The sequence below is a fragment of the Talpa occidentalis genome, unplaced genomic scaffold (assembly GCF_014898055.3).
Source record: "Talpa occidentalis isolate TD23 unplaced genomic scaffold, MPIMG_talOcc4v2.1 talOcc4.10, whole genome shotgun sequence".
Classification (NCBI taxonomy): Eukaryota; Metazoa; Chordata; class Mammalia; order Eulipotyphla; family Talpidae; genus Talpa; species Talpa occidentalis.
Genome location: NW_023600993.1, coordinates 82,270,243 through 82,286,037, shown reverse-complemented (window position 1 = coordinate 82,286,037; position 15,795 = coordinate 82,270,243). Strand labels below are relative to the sequence as shown.

At 40.1% G+C, this 15,795-nt stretch overlaps 1 protein-coding gene across 5 annotated transcripts in view; it reads left to right on the top strand.

Moving 5' to 3' along the window:
• The window catches only part of SHLD1 (shieldin complex subunit 1), a 94,609-nt gene that overhangs the window by 59,869 nt on the left and 18,945 nt on the right, over positions 1-15,795 (top strand). For 2 of the 5 annotated variants that reach the window (XM_054696483.1, XM_054696492.1), the window contains exon 3: positions 8,395-10,267. In XM_054696483.1, the coding sequence (XP_054552458.1) occupies positions 8,395-8,840 (446 nt within the window). In that variant the 3' untranslated portion in view covers positions 8,841-10,267. The other 3 variants (XR_008552277.1, XR_008552276.1, XM_037494993.2) reach the window with 3 other exon arrangements.

The window sequence follows — 15,795 nt, the reverse complement described above, 5'->3', positions numbered from 1 at the left end:
TGTCCCTGCTAAATATGTCTCCAGCCACACATCAAACATCATTTTTAAAGTGTTTTCTTTTTTCCTTTTGGTTATGGTTAAGATTAAGGTTAAAGATTCAAGCATCATCTTAATTAGCTGTTCACATTTAACTTAACTCTGCTAAAGTAAACAGCCCTAATCAAAATAGCAATGTTGCTATGGCAACCTACCTCCAAATCATTTGCTTTTCCTCTCTGTGCACAAGTGTTCCTCACTGTCTAGGCCAGGAAATGAAATAAATTTGCTGAAACCTCTCACGTAAAATAAAAAATAAAAAAAAAATTGGGGGGAAACCATTTAAAATCATTGCTTTAAGTGTTACAGTGAAGCTCCTAATTCCAAATGGCTCCTGAAAGAGCTTATCTCTCAGGTTCCCTGTCTGACAGCCTCTCCTCATTATCCGCTCTCAGGGATTCTAGTGCAGAACCTCCAGAGAGGGGTACCCCAAAACATAGGTGGAATCAGTGAATCATACTTCCTGTTCTATATCTGTAGGACCTGGTCCAGAGAGAGTCAAACCTGACAACTCCTCATGACTTCTCTAATAAAAAAAAAGGGATCAGGTTCTGATCCTTGAACTTGGTCACTACTTAACAAAAATGCAAAACCAAACTGTTTTGAATCAAGCCTCAGGCTAAACCTCAACCTTAGCAAGGAAGAGAATGTTAAACATTTTTATGATCTAAGCCTGTGATTCCTAAGCTTTTATTTTCTGAATCATCTAGGAATGCTCTGCAACTGCCCTGCCTGGCACATCATCACCAACAAGTAAAACTCTCACTGGTCCTCATTATGGCAAATGGTAACCATATGAGGATCATTTTACTTAAGAAAATTAATGAGCAGGATTAGCTTTTTTGGTGTTCTATTTGCCAACCCCTTCATCAAGTGATTCTGGAGACGTGGTGATGGTCTCAGCTTTCTTGGATCTGATTGAGCTTATGCCTTTTTCACACAGTATCACCTTTGGGTAGTGATAAGTTGACACTTTGAGGGTTGTTTTGCTTGAAAAAAATTGTCATGGAAACAAAAACAAAACTTGAGAAGTCTTATTTTCAGCCTCACTTTCTATTTATCCCTTTCGTAATGGAATGATCTAGTCATGAGATTAGTCGAAGGAAATTTCGACAGATATAGCTTTCTTTGTAATTCATTTTGTGTGCCATTAAAAAAAAAAATAAAAAGAGACAAAGCCCAATAGAAAAATACTAAGAATTTGAGTAGACAGCTGACGGTATAGGAAACCCAAATGGTCGATAAATGCATGAAAAACGGCTCAACCATATGAGTAATTAGGGAATTGTGGACCCAAATAAAGAGATACCATTTGAAACGTCTGACTATATCAGGGTTTGGCACAGCTGTGGAGAAACAGGAAAACCCAGGCGCTGCTAGTGGGAGTGTAAATGCTACCACCACTTTGGAGAGGGACTTGGCAGGATCTAGTGAAACTGAAAATGCACATTTTTTTCAACCCAAGAATTCCACTTCTGGCTGTATTTCCAGAGACAGTCTCACACAAGCACAAGAGGAGTGTGTATGGTGGAGGCAGGGGGAGGGAAGGTGTCACTGAGGCCTTGTTTGTGAAAATTAGACATAACCTACATGTCCATCAGCAAGAGAATGGAATACGTTCCTATTTTAGAATACTGTAAAGCATGTTAGCAACAGCTAGAAGAAAAAATAAATCAAAGTGGAGTGGAAAAACAAAAGCAAAATGCTATGTATTGAAATCAAAATCTAATTAAGATGACCACCACATACAAAGTAACACTATTGCTTATAGACACACATATGTAAAGTATAAAAATGGGCTCAGAAGGAATAATTTTCTCTGTAGAAGTGATTGTTAGTTGAAATATTTAATTATTCTTTAATAAGAAAAAGATGAGACAAATATGATAATATGTTATCAATTTGGAGTGTGATGAACTTGGATAATTCCCTAACCTAGATAGTTCCCTCTAATATTCAGAACAATTTAATTTCTTGGGAAAAATATAAAATGCCAATGTAAGAAGTAAGAGAGTTTATAAATCAGACAATAGAGAAAGGCCTTATTCATGGCTCTGGGCACCTAATTTTAGGGCTTTTCACTGATGATACACATCTTTGCTTTTTTCCAACATTCATTTTATTTTTCAGCAGTTGCCTTTTAGAGGACCCTGTCCTCTGCCTATTGTATCTGCTCATCATCAGAGTGGAGGTGACAGCATATGCCACACTCCTTCTGGGTGATTCATCCAGTGTTAGCTTTTAGATGTAAACAAGTACAGACTGAGGCTGTGGTTTCAAAAGCACCTGACCAGCCCATCCATCCTTTTGATGTGTTCATTTGGATTAAATATCTTGATACCCCACACACTTCTGCTTTTGTGAGCTCCTGGGTTTTGTCCTTTAAAGGGACACTTACAAATTCTAAAATGTATAAACCAGCAGGATTGCTATCAGACAAAAGGAGGCTTAGGCTTGTTGATTTTTTGTTTGTCGTAGTTTTATGTTTTTAATAAGCTAGGAAATAAGATGCCTTTGAACTCCTGTGCTGGTGTTACCATGCAGCAGGGAAAGCCAGATTAAACGAGAATGAGGAATTGAAATGAAGTGCCAGTGGAATAGAGTGAACTGAGGTCATTTACTTGTAGAACAATAACCACAAGTTCATTGGATAGCAAGGGGCTGAGAGAAATGCCAGTTGTCAAAAGAAGAGAAATGAAAGGATTGTTTTAGAAGACAATAGATTAGAAGGTGTAACAAGGAACAGAAGTCTATAGACTCCTTACTATTTAAGCTGCACACTGAAATTCTTTTGCCATCAAAATTCAGCCCCCTCTGGACACAGGGTGTGTGGTAGGAACACCTCACTGGCGACCCATGGTATATGTGTAGTATATATACAATAAGGAGGTCTTTGTGTATTAAAGAGTCACTGAGCCTTTGAAAATGAAACTCATCCAGTAAAAGAAAACTTAAAATTTTTTTTTAATGTGCTAGTATCTACCATATGTTAGGCTTTGTTTTAAACCCAGGGGGTATAGGAGGTAACAAGAGAGACAAAAAATCTTGAGTAGAAGAAGATAGACAGTAAACAAATCATATACAGATATAGTAGATAGAGCCAGGACTTAGTAGGGTGAGGAAAATGCAATTATTGAATAAATAGATGCTCAGGTAAAGTATGGTAGACTGAGTTATTGTTCATCAAGACTCTACCTCTCCCTACGGGATAAATTTTCACTCTTATCCTTTAAAAATCAGGTGTGGCCATATGATTTAATATCAGCCATTGATATTTGAACAGAAGCAAAAGAACTGTTGCAGTTACGTCCTGTTTTACCATGCTCTCTTCCCTCTGCAGCAGTCACTAAGCAGTGCTCCATCAGCCAGTGTCCAGGTTAGGGCAAGAATGACACACATCTGCAGAGTATGACACAGAGCTACAAGTATGAGCAAGAATCCTTTGTTGTTTTTGCCCCTGAGATTTGGGACTTGTTTTTTATGCAGCATGACCTAGCCCGGCCTGACTGGTACAGAAAGCCTCATCGAAACTGTAACATCTGAGCAGAGGCCAGAAGGAAGTGAGGGGGCCATGCAGATAGGTGAAGCAAGCATGTTCCATGCAGAGGAGCAGCAAGTGCAGAGGTTTTGAAGTGGGAGCTGGAGCTCATCCAATGACCTCTTCACACATGGAGTGGGGTGGTGGCTGTGAGAGGATTAGAAGGGTATGAAGGAAATGAAAGTGAGATTGGAGCAGGAAATTGAAGACTAGCAGAGCTGTTCCCAGACCCATGGGCTGTAGATCCTACTAGACAACCTGGATGCTAGAACACTATATTCCAGGCTCATCTTGTACTTTCTTATTATCAGCCTGAAGTTAGGCATTCTTCAAGGTGGACTGAAGAATGGCTATGAGATGATTGCTGTTGGTATGTCCATTGTACATACAAGCAGACTGGGTCTCAGAAGTTTAAATAAATTAGTGTTGCACAGTTCAAACTTGTCAGAGCAGGGATTGGAACTTGGGTCTTCTTGATTTTGGAGACTATGTTAAAAATCACTCTGCTGTAAATGACCCACAACTTTCCACTTTGCCTGCCCACATCCCCTCCCACAGTGTAGACAGTAGTGGCTGGTATGGATTTTTAAAATGTTGCTATTGGAAAGTGTGCTCAGCATTCCAAGTTAGTGGCTAGGAACTCCTCTCCTGTTTCTCTGACATCAAAACCAGAATGAAATCAGCCTCTGCCTCCCTCACCCACCCAGGAGGCTGTAGTTCAGCCACAGGTTTGTTGGGAGTTACTTGGTCAATAAAACAGACACTAGCAGGGCCAAAGGAAGTCTTCCTTACTTCCTTCTCCCCTTCCTTCCTTTTTCTCTCCCTCTCTCCCTCCTTTCCTTTTTTTTTTTTTTAAGAGGCATGTATTTATTTATTTATTTTATTTGTTTGTTTATTTATACATGCACTGGGTACAGTCAGAGCGCGGGAGGGCGAGAGAATTCACCAGAGCCAGAGCGGGGAGCAGAGCAGGCAGAAGGACCGAAATACACTGCTGAGGGGAGCAGCGGGTGGCAGGAGAGGTCTGCGCGCCATGTGGGACCCTCCTGTGGTGGCCGGGGAGTAGCCGGGGATTGAACCGGCGCCGCAGAGGCCGCGGGCAGCTTCGCAACCCAGTGCTCAACCGCTGCGCCACCGGGGAGGCCCGTTCCCTCTTCTTCTTCTTCTTCTTTTTTTTTTAATGATTAAGGGATCTAAGCTTTAGTTTTAGGCTTGTCAGCATTAAAGTAAGTAGAAACATCATCCCCACTATTAAATTCTCCTAAAGGCATGTAGTCTCTGTTGTCAGTCCTAGTTGCCTTGCTTTCAGCTCTGAATCCTTTCTCCTCCTGCCTCCAGGCTGGGTCTCAGGCTGCTGAAGCTGAAGTTGGTAGAAAATAAAGACACCAGCTGTCAAGTAGTTTAATTTCTGTTTCTTCCCACGGGCCTTTGTGCATTAACCCCACTGTTTCCCTGGTCCCTGATCTTGTCATATTAAGATCACTGGTACCATTCCCAAGGAGGCAGCCCTCACTGTTTCTGCTATGAGCTGGTCCTTCTCTAACACTGCATTTGCCCTTCGCATCCACACCATCCCCACTTAGTATCACATCACTTTGTGTGTATGTGTATCCACACCATCCCCAGTTAGTAGAATCGCATCATTGTGTATGTATGTGTATCCTGTCATGATTTTTCCGTGGTTGATGTCTATAAGTGTGTGTCCTCTTCTTCCAGCCCAAGTACCTTAGCTGTAGGAGATGGTCTTTGGCATCCTTCTGTGTATTTTTATAAATTTTTTTTTTACTAATTGAGATAACATTGGCTTACAACATAGGTGTCAGCTGCGCAGCTTCACACCTCAACAACTGTACATATCAGCCACACCCACGACCAGGAGTCTAGTCCCCATCCACCACCATTTAATCAGTTCCCTCTACCTGTTCCACCCACCTCACCCCCATCCCTCTGGTAACCACCATTCTGTGGTTCAGAATCTCAAAGTTTGTTTTTGTTTTGTTTTGTTTGTACTGTATTGGTCTCTCTCTTTTGGACTTATTCACCTGACATAATCCCCTTGAGGTTTATCTGTGTGGTTGCATATAGCATAATTTCATCTTTTTTTAAATAGCTGGATAGTATTCCAGTGTGTGTGTGTGTGTGTGTGTGTGTAAATAAATAAATATATATATATATATGAATGATACATTTGTAGTGAAACACGGAATAGCAGAGTCAAAGGAAGTCTCTTTTTCATTTTTAATGATTGAGAGCTTGAGAGGCCTCTCTGTACATATACATATATATACACATTTTCTTTATCCATTCATCCATCTCTTGGCTATTGTGAATGTAGAGGTACATATATTTTTTGAATGAGCATTTTCATTGTCTTCAAATAAATATCCAGAAGTGGAATTGCTAGATCATATAGTAGTTCTATTTTCACAACTTCCATACAGTTTTCCAAAGTGGCTACACCAGTTTACATCCCTACCAACAGTGTATGAGGTTCCTTTTTCTCCATATCCTCACCAATACTTATTGTTTCTTGACTTTTTGATAGCAGTCATTCTAGCAGATGTGAGGTGAAATCTCATTGTGATTTTGATTTGCATTTCCCTGATGATAAGTGGCGAAGAATATCTTTTCATGTGCGTGCTGACCATCTGTGTGTCTTCTTCAGTGAAATGTCCTTTGTGAATCTGGTAGCAAGTTGCAATGAGTTGCATTTGTGTCAGCTTTCTATAAAAGTATGTTGAATGATGAATACTTGTCCATGTGTGGGCCTGTGTGTGTCTCACAGAACACGTGTCCATATCCTTTTTGGATGCCCTGATGCTTTGAATCATTTACTTCTCTGTATTATCAGAAAATTCTAGAAGGAACCTAGTTTAGTAAAACTCTTGTTTTGTAAATGATAAAGCAGAAGCTCAGAAAGGTCATATCACTTGTTCAAGGTGACATATTTAGCTAGTAGCAATATAAAATTACACCCCCAAATCTTGCCTCCTTTTCTAAAACTCCACCCACTGCATCATGCAGTTTTTCATCATTAGCAAGTACAAATATTTTTATAACTACTAATTGAGTTTGCGGGGGCAGGGTGTGTAGGGAATTAAAGCTAGTGATTTATTAGAGCAAAAAAGGAAAACAGATTTTTGTTCTAAAGGATAAAACTTTACAGAATAAAACTGGTAGCTGATTTTATTTGTATAAAATCTTTTCTAGAACACATTGATAGAAATCCCTATATTTCAAAAGACCTTTATTTCAAAAGAGATTCCTCTGTTAGGAATTAGGGTCCTCAGAGAAGTACAGAAAGTTAGAACAAGAAAAGGATATGGAGCCGCATAACTTATTGTCTGTTAAATCACTTAATTTGAGTAAACACAAAGGTGGTCATTTCAACTGAGAGGTAAGTAGTCGATAGGATTATTTTAGGAAGTAGAGGAAGAAAATGTCTGAACTGTGTAAATGCTCAGAATGTTTTTCCACTACCCTAGTTTGTAACCTGGGTCCCTTTGGTATCTGTGGAGGCCAGTCAACTCTTTACTCTTTCTCAGAATGATTTTTTTTTTTAATGCATGAAGTAAAATATGCAGAATCACCAAAGAAAAAAAATTGAGATGTAGTTAGTAAAATATCTAAAGCACACATTTATGATATTAAAATGAATGTGTTATTAAATTAGGGATTAAATAGTAAGGTCTAGTATCAAGACTAGTAACTATGGGGCCTCCCCTGGTGGCGCAATGGTTGAGCGCTGCTCTGCAAAGCTGCCCGAAGGCTCTGCAGCGCCGGTTTGATCCCGGGCCACCTGCGAGGGTCCCACATGGCGCAACAGACCTGTATTTCATCAGTTTGCCTGTTCTGTTCCCTGCTCTGTCTCTGGTGAATTCTCTCGCCCTCCCGCACTTCTGACTGTACCCAGTGCTTGTATAAATAAATAAATAAATCTTTAAAAAAAAAAAAAAAAAGACTAGTAGCTACGGTAATTTCAAATTTGTGTGTGCTAGTCTGCTCATGCTTCCATAATAAAATTCCATAAACTGGGTGGCTTAAGCAACAGATGTTTATCTTCTCACATTTCTGGAGGCTGGAAGTCCAAGATCAGGGAGCCAGCCTGGTCAAGTTCTGGTGAGTAACCTCTGCCTGTCATGCAGAAGGCTACCTTCCCATTGTGCCCCCACATGGCCTTTCCCTGGTCCTGCATCTGGATTGAACTCTCTCTCTTCCTCATTTTCTAAGGCCACCAGTTGTATCAGATTAGGACCCAACCTCACTTAATCTCAATAACTTCCTAACAGTCCCAGTCCAAATACAATAATTACATTAGAAATAAATCTTTAGCATGTGAATTTGGGAGGGACACAGTTCAGTCCATAGACTAGTGATAGACAGCAATAATATTTCAAAACACCTTCAGCAAGCTATGCTGTGATATGAAAATAGCTGTGATCTGTGGGTGACAAAACCACAGGTGCTGCTGCTTTTCAGTTGCCTACATTCACCGTGGAAAGAAATGCTTGATTTCAGGTAGAGGTTAATGAAAAAGACCTGATTTTTTTTCCCATCCAAGTTTACAGCACCCTGAACTTCTCTATACAGACTCTAGACTCAGAACCGAAGATAAATGCAAATAAGATGTTCTTGTTTTGAGCAAACAAGTAGATTAACCCCAAGATGGTGGGGACAGATTCTAATACTGATTCTGCCCATTTCCAGTATACCAGAGGCAATAAGTGTGTTGAATTGAGAAGGGACATCATTTGCTTTTGGCTTGCTTTTTGATATTTTGTAATGCATGTTCAAGTATTGTAATGTGTTTTGTCTTGCAGACAACAATAACCTAAATATTGAGCACAATGATTCTTGGACCTCTGAGAACTTCTGGCTTGACCCTTCTTTGAAAGGTCAACAAGAGACCAAAGCAGAGGATGATGCACTTCGGGAATCTCTGGACAGATTCTATGAAATGTTCAGCCACCCACAGCCAGCCTCTAGAAGTCCACTCTCTGCATCTGTCTGCCGATGCCTGACTCAGAAAGTCAATGAACTGAAGGGCCAGGAGAACCCGCCGCAGTATGCCCTCCGCAGTTTTCAGATGGCCCGGGTCATCTTCAGCCGGGATGGCTGCTCAGCCTTACAGAGGCATTCCAGGGATGCCCACTTCTACCCACCCAAGAAAGAAAGTGTGTCTCTGGATAATGAAAAGCCAACCCCAGGACTTTCAAATGATATTATTCACTTCCTCTTGCAGCAGAATGTGATGAAAGACGTGTAACTGGGGCCTAGTGATGAGCGCAGGCAATAGGGAGGGTAGCCTGAGGCTGACGCTGTTGCGCTTGCACCACCCAGACCCCCTCGGTCTCTCTTGCCAACTCAGTTCCCAGCCACAGTGACCTGGTCCTGGAGCTAATTCAGCCCATGTGGAGAGTCAGCAGCCTCTGGGTTTTTATAGTCCCAAAGACCACGCCTCCCTATCACTTCCTTTGATCTAAGCCCAGGATTGAGGGCCAAAAACCCAGCTTCCTTGTCTCAAGGAAGGACATGCTCAGAGGCATAATTTACTCTCCAGAGCTCCCCTCTGAATCAGGTAAGGCTGGGAGCTTTGCTTGGCTCCTTCGCTTTCCCTGCCGTCTTCCTCCCATTCATTAACTTGTGTCTCTTGGGAGCCTTTCCTTAATAAATTTCTTGTATCTGAATACATGACTCAGAGTCTACTTCTGGTAGAACCAAACCTAGAGAACAAGCTGCCATGAGATGAGTCTTCTAAAGGGCACAGAGCCCAAGGCGGAATCTAGTATAAGAATTGTACCAAGTTGTAAAAATTGAAACCACGTGATTAAGAATATATATCCCAAAATAATATGAAGATTTATATATGATTCCAAAAAGTATATCACATCTTAATCCCTTGTTTTATATTACTGAGTTTGGAAGGAACATTTGGACCAGCTGAAATAACAGCTAAAATTTCCAAATTACAAAAAAAGTCTTTTCATTTCCATCAGATTGCAAATGTGAAAGGTGAGAAGAAAACAACTGCACCACCCACCAAAGTATGTGTAGCTTAATTATGATCAGCAAGACTGATGCATGCAGTCTTGCCAGTTTGTGGTGGAAGAGAAATCCTTTGCCCAAATGGTCTCCTTCCTCTCATCATTTGTGCCTCCTACCTGCCTGTCTCTAGCACCCTCTGTCACTCTCTGAACCATTTGGCTCCTCACCCCTGTACTGTCCTGTGTCCAACACCCCAAGCTCCATCTGTAAGTGTTTTCCCAGAACAGGTGCTCCTTGTGGCCCTGCCCTCCAGGCCTGAGCTCTGCCTCCCCAGGGGGCAGTTTTAAATAGCCAGCTCAGGCTCATGTTGGCAGTTGCCCTGTGCCACAGCTTGTGTCCTGAAACTGTGTTTGAGGCTTGGTTGGTAGAATGACATCACTTGGCACCAAGCTCTGTGAAAATATAATTGGAAGCCTCTTATTAATTCCTGCCTCAACTGTTCATCGGACAAGTTATGTTGAGAGAGAAGGCTGTATCACTTTTTTTTTTTTTTTTTTTAAGGTAATAACAAGGGAAACTGGCTGCACTGTGCAATTGGATTTTGAGGAGCTTTGGGTGAAATTTAATTGGCGTGACTCCATAAGCTTTCAGAAAGTGGATTGTGCAAATAAATCAGTCTAAAAATGTACCTTACAAGTGACTGTGCTCTCTCAGGCAGGTCTTTTGGGCACTCTTGGCTGGAGAGAGAAGTCTTTTACAGGAGGATTTACATATTAAGGCTCCCAGTTCTGGCAAGATCAGAGGTAAGAAACAATGTTCCACATTGAAGTGCAGGGCCAGCTCTGCAGAAGATCTAAGTGCTAGCAAAGGGCAAATGAACAGGTGATGGAGACATACTTGAGGAAACAAGATTTCAGATTTTTCTCTGAAAGGCAGTTGTCTGCATCTTTTTCCATGGACTTCTTCTGTTCAACTGGCTCTCAAATAATCATAAAATCAGTGGGACTTATGATTGAAAAGCTACAAGTTGAATTTTAAGTTGGCTAATTTTATTTTTTTAATGTAAAACAAATGAATAGATGCCCTTGAAGGATGTTGTCATTTTTAGTATTATCCAGTTGCTGAAATATTGGAGGTTAGTTTCCATAGTCACCAACTAAAGAATACTAGATTATTTTATATTATTGTTAAAGGACAAAAGATATAAGCTAACTTGAATCTCCATGCGGGGAAGCAGCAGCTTCTATTTGACAGCGATATTTTACGGTCAGTAATTTAATAGCCTTTATTAATATCAGTCCTGAGAGCGTTCAGCAAGAGGTAGGATTGGAAAGCAAAGATTTTAGAAGTCTAAAAGCCAGAATCACCTTAGGTTAAAAAAAAAAGCGAGACATGTGTTGGTTTGCATCGGAGTAAGTGCTTGTGACAGTTCAGTACAAGGTATTTGATTTCCTGCAATCTCACTCTTTAATTTGATCTTCATGTGGTTAGAGGGCATTTTCCATTTATCTCAGTTTACCTTTAATAGTGACTAAGAGATAAGGATAGTGAGGCTCTGGCCTTTGGCATTATTGTTGAATTCTTCCCTACAGATCACATCGCCATCTTACAAACTAATGAACATTCTGATTGGCCTATTATTTGTGGCCTTCTTCCAAGGCCTCTGTGAGGATGGATTTGCTTACAGGACATCAGAACTTTAAAGGAGAGAATACTACCCGTGTTTTAAGTTTGTGTAACTGTTATTTACTTCATTAGTCAGAGAACTCCATCATCACAGGTTTATATTCAGAGAAAGAACATGTAAAGTGAGTTGAATGACAGCTCCTTTGGGATAAATAATTAAGCAGATAAGCTTGTGGACCAGAGTAAGGCAACTCACTGGGCTTCTCCACTCATTGCTTTTTTCTTAAATACCCAAGAGCCATGCATCAGAGACAGTGAATTGAACAAAATATTCTCCAAGTCTACCTAAGTGAATCCTTTCCACTGGCTGTTTCATTAGGTGGTGCATTCACAGAAGACACAACATTAGCATTCCTCCCTCCTTCTCTTATTTTCTCCTCTGTCTCCTTCAACTTTTGCAACTTGATGTTGAATGCCTAAAGCACACTTTATTATTTCATGAGAATGCAATTCATGCGCATTCAAACTGTGAAAGAATTCTGGTTGCCTTTGCAAGGTCCCCCTGGGATCCTGATTAAAGCTTGCCACATTGAGTCTAAAAGGTATGTGGCCCATTTTGATGTAAGGTGTGGAATTCACAGATGCAGTGGTTACAATTCCTGGTAGCAAAGATATAATGCCTAACTATGCCCTGACATTCACCTTCACTTCCTTCCTCTTTCCCATTATATACAGGTCTCCTTTATCTTAAATTTTTTGGGGCACACATACATAGACCCATGAACCAAAAAAAAAAGGGGGCGGGGAAGAAAAACCTTTGTTTAGTCTATTAGCTTCTGTCCAGCTCCTCCTCTTCCCTTTTCTCCCATCTTCTGAACCGGGAAATAGCAAAACACGAGATGCTGGAATTTGAAGAAAGAGAAGACCTTGAGATCTTGCTTTGCCACTGTGTGCCTCCAGGCATGTCACTCAGCTTCTCTGGGCCTGAATTTACTTAGTTGCAATGTGTGCATAACAGATGGTCAGTCTTTATAAGACCTTTATAAGTTAATAACTTCAATATATATGTGTACAAAATATGCCTGAAATGCTTTGTAAATGGTAGAGTGCACTGAAATTGGGAGGTGACCCCATCCATAGTAGTTACTTATCCCTTTCTCATTGGTCCTATATTGCTACCGCTCCTTGGTGAAACCCCTCCGCCATGACTCACTAACAACCACCTCCCTTGAAGATAAGGCTTTGTCATTTGGCAGTATTTATGAGGTTGAAGTTGGAAAAGTTGGATCAGCTACTTTCTTCTAAATCATGGTGTAATTCAAGTTTGGATCCAGAATGGCAACAGACTAGGCACCTCTGCTTCTGAATGTTGTAAGGCATCTTAGTTTCATCTCTGTCAAATTTAAAAATGGATTAGAGGGACTCTTCAACCAAATATTCAGACTGGGTTAAACAAGATTTCAAAGGTTTCTGAAAAGGGGAATCATGTTCTTAAAGGAGATTTCTCTGCACTTTTCAAATTCCATTGCTAAGCATCATCTTATTTGTTTCAGGAGAAACCCAAGTGCCAGCTGTAGGGCATCATCTGGATTTTCTTAGGTAGAATGATGACTTCCCTGAAGAGTTCTTTACAGAGCTTTCAGGTGTAGTTCCCAGTTGCTCTACAGTTACTGTGAAAAAGTTCAAAGGTGATATAAAAGTGTCTAGTGTGCAAATGTTATAGAGCAGCCCCGATATTGAACCGGTTCCTGGCTGTCATGTTGGCTGTATGCTTCTGAGAAGTTGTAAGCTTCCTATTTCCCAAAATGAAAAAGGGCATATTCATCATTATTATTATTATTTTAAAATAATGAACAGAAGACTAAGTTGTCATTGAAACTGTAGCAAAAACTAAACAGGGTGGCTGCATACTAAAAGATTTATGTAAGATTAAGTGATTGCTAACAAAATATGCAACATATTCAGGATACCATAAAAAATCACTTGTCATATCAAAATCTAGGCAAATCACAACACAATGAGAGAGGACAATAGCTGACACCAGGCGTGGGATGAATCAGATGTTGGATCTATCTGGCAAGGATTTTAAATCAGCCACCAAACGTGGCTTCAATAAGTAATTATGAAATCACTTGAAACTTATAAAAAAAAAATAGAAAACTTCTTTCTCAGCAATGAAATATGTTACAAAAAAGAACCAATTGGAAATTGGTTGCAGTGAAAATTGCAAACTGAAAAGTGCAAACACCAAAATGGAAAAAAAGAACAATTCCATGGAATGTAGATGGCCAAAGAGGAAATCACTGAATTAAAGACAATTCAATCAAATTTACTCAATCTGAAAAACAGAGAAGAGAGCCATTGGGGTGGGGGCGGGGGCACGCCGTGTGGGATCTAATATGTCATCAGAGCCCCAGAAGCTCAAACTTTCTCACACCTCCAGAACATTCCATTTCTTCTCCAGCCCCATGGCTCTACCCATTTCTGCTTTATCCTACACAGTAGGACCATCCTCTATTAACATTTGTACATTTTCCCCAAATAGAAAGTTCCTGAATGTCAGAGAGCTTATCTTACCCAGGCTAGGCACAAATGGCCACAGGGTAGCTGTAACATGACATGAACCTGTTCTGTAATTCATATCTCCTGTTCAGCTTCCTGGTAGAACCAGCACAACAATTTTTATCTCTTTCCTATGATTGAAACTGTATCATTTTAAAACCAGGAGCAAGGGGCATGAGATGGAAGGTGGGTTTGCACCTTCTGAGAGACATCACAGGGGAAGGAAGAATCAACTGTGGGCATCCGAGGTCACAACACTGACAATGAGGTGTCCAGAGAGGTTTGTACCCCTCCTCCAGGTCTTAATTCCATCAGCAAAATGAGAACTTGCTGACTGTAGACCTGAGACATACAGCAGGGGAGGAGGAGGGAGAGGAGTCAAAATAGGGGAGGAAGAGCACAAGGGACTGTGGTGATGGATCACAGGTGCTGTGGTGATTGGAGAATGACAGGGACCACACCAAGGGGGAAATAAAATCCGGTCCAAAATTAACAAAGATGGAAGAAAATAAATTAAAAAAAATTAAATCTAAAGAAAAAAGAAAAATGAGGATGTTAGCTATGTTCTGAGTCCTCCATAGGCTCAAAGATTGTGACAAATCTTCATAAGGGTATATTCGAGAAACTGATTTTCAGATTGATAGAGCAGTATGGCATTACAGCATGGAGAATTAAATGACTGCTCATACTGCTCCAAATTCATTTCCAGAGCTTAGCCTATCAGTCAGTGCTTATTAAGCACCATTTACTCTGCAGTATCCTAGGTCAAGTGGGATGGAGACAAAGATATGGTGTCTCAAAGGACCCTTGGCTTAAAGGAGTTTGTTATGTAATCAGTTTATTTTGTAATAAAAGCTCACCAAGTTCATGACCCAGCAAATTGCTTTCAGTTTGTCTACCTGACTGCTTTTGAAAAATAGTTTTATTTGAACCATTAGGTATAATCTTTTTGTGAGCTATGGATTCTGTATGTCATTTTGCTATGTTATTGTATTGAAACACACACATTATATATACATATGTTTAGATATAACCATATGTACTTGAATGCATATTTTATTTTTTTTTTTTCTGATTTTTATTTTTTTTTATTTTTATCTTTTTTTTTTAATAAATTTTATTGTTATATTCCCCATACAATTGCAGCCCCCCATTCTGACCCCAATCCCTCCCCTCCCACCCCCGCCCCCTAAAAGTGTCTCTGGTTCATAGTTTTTTGTTGATTTTGATTTTCACTTTCTTATAGTTATTCATTTTCCTGGTCCCTTATTTAAGTTTTCTAGATTCCTGCTATGAGTGAGACCATCCGGTATTTTTCTTTTTCTTTTTGGCTTATTTCGCTGAGCATGATCCCTTCCAGCGCCATCCATGTTGCTGCAAATTGCATGTGTTTATCTTTTTTGAATGCTGAGTAATATTCCATGGTATATATGTACCACATCTTCTTGATCCAGTCATCTACTTTTGGGCATTTGGGTTGTTTCCAAAGCTTAGCTATTGTAAACAGTGCTGCTATAAACATAGGGGTGCAGGTGCTCTTTGGAATTGATGTTTCTGTGTCCTTTGGGTAAATACCTAGGAGTGGAATTGCTGGATCATATGGAAGCTCTATGTTTAGTAGGTCCAGAAATCTCCATACAGTTTTCCACAGTGGTTGGACCAGTTTGCACTCCCACCAACAGTGCAGAAGAGTTCCTTTTTCTCCACACCCTCGCCAACATTTGTTGTTGCTAGTTTTTTTAATATGTGCCATTCTCACTGGTGTAAGATGGTATCTCATGGTAGTTTTGATTTGCTGAATGCATATTTTAAAGATGTCCATTGATGGGCTGTTTTTTAAAAACTTTTTAATTTACCAAATGATACTGATTTTCAAACATTCACAAAAGTAGTTTCAACAGCTGTCAGCTCTCTACCAATCTTTTTCATCAATCCCCCACTTTTTTTTTTTAATCTACAAAGGTGAAAAACATTCTATGATTCTAAATAAAAATCCATAGGTCTTATTTGAAGGGGAGCAGAACCCTAATACAACAAAACCAAATGCC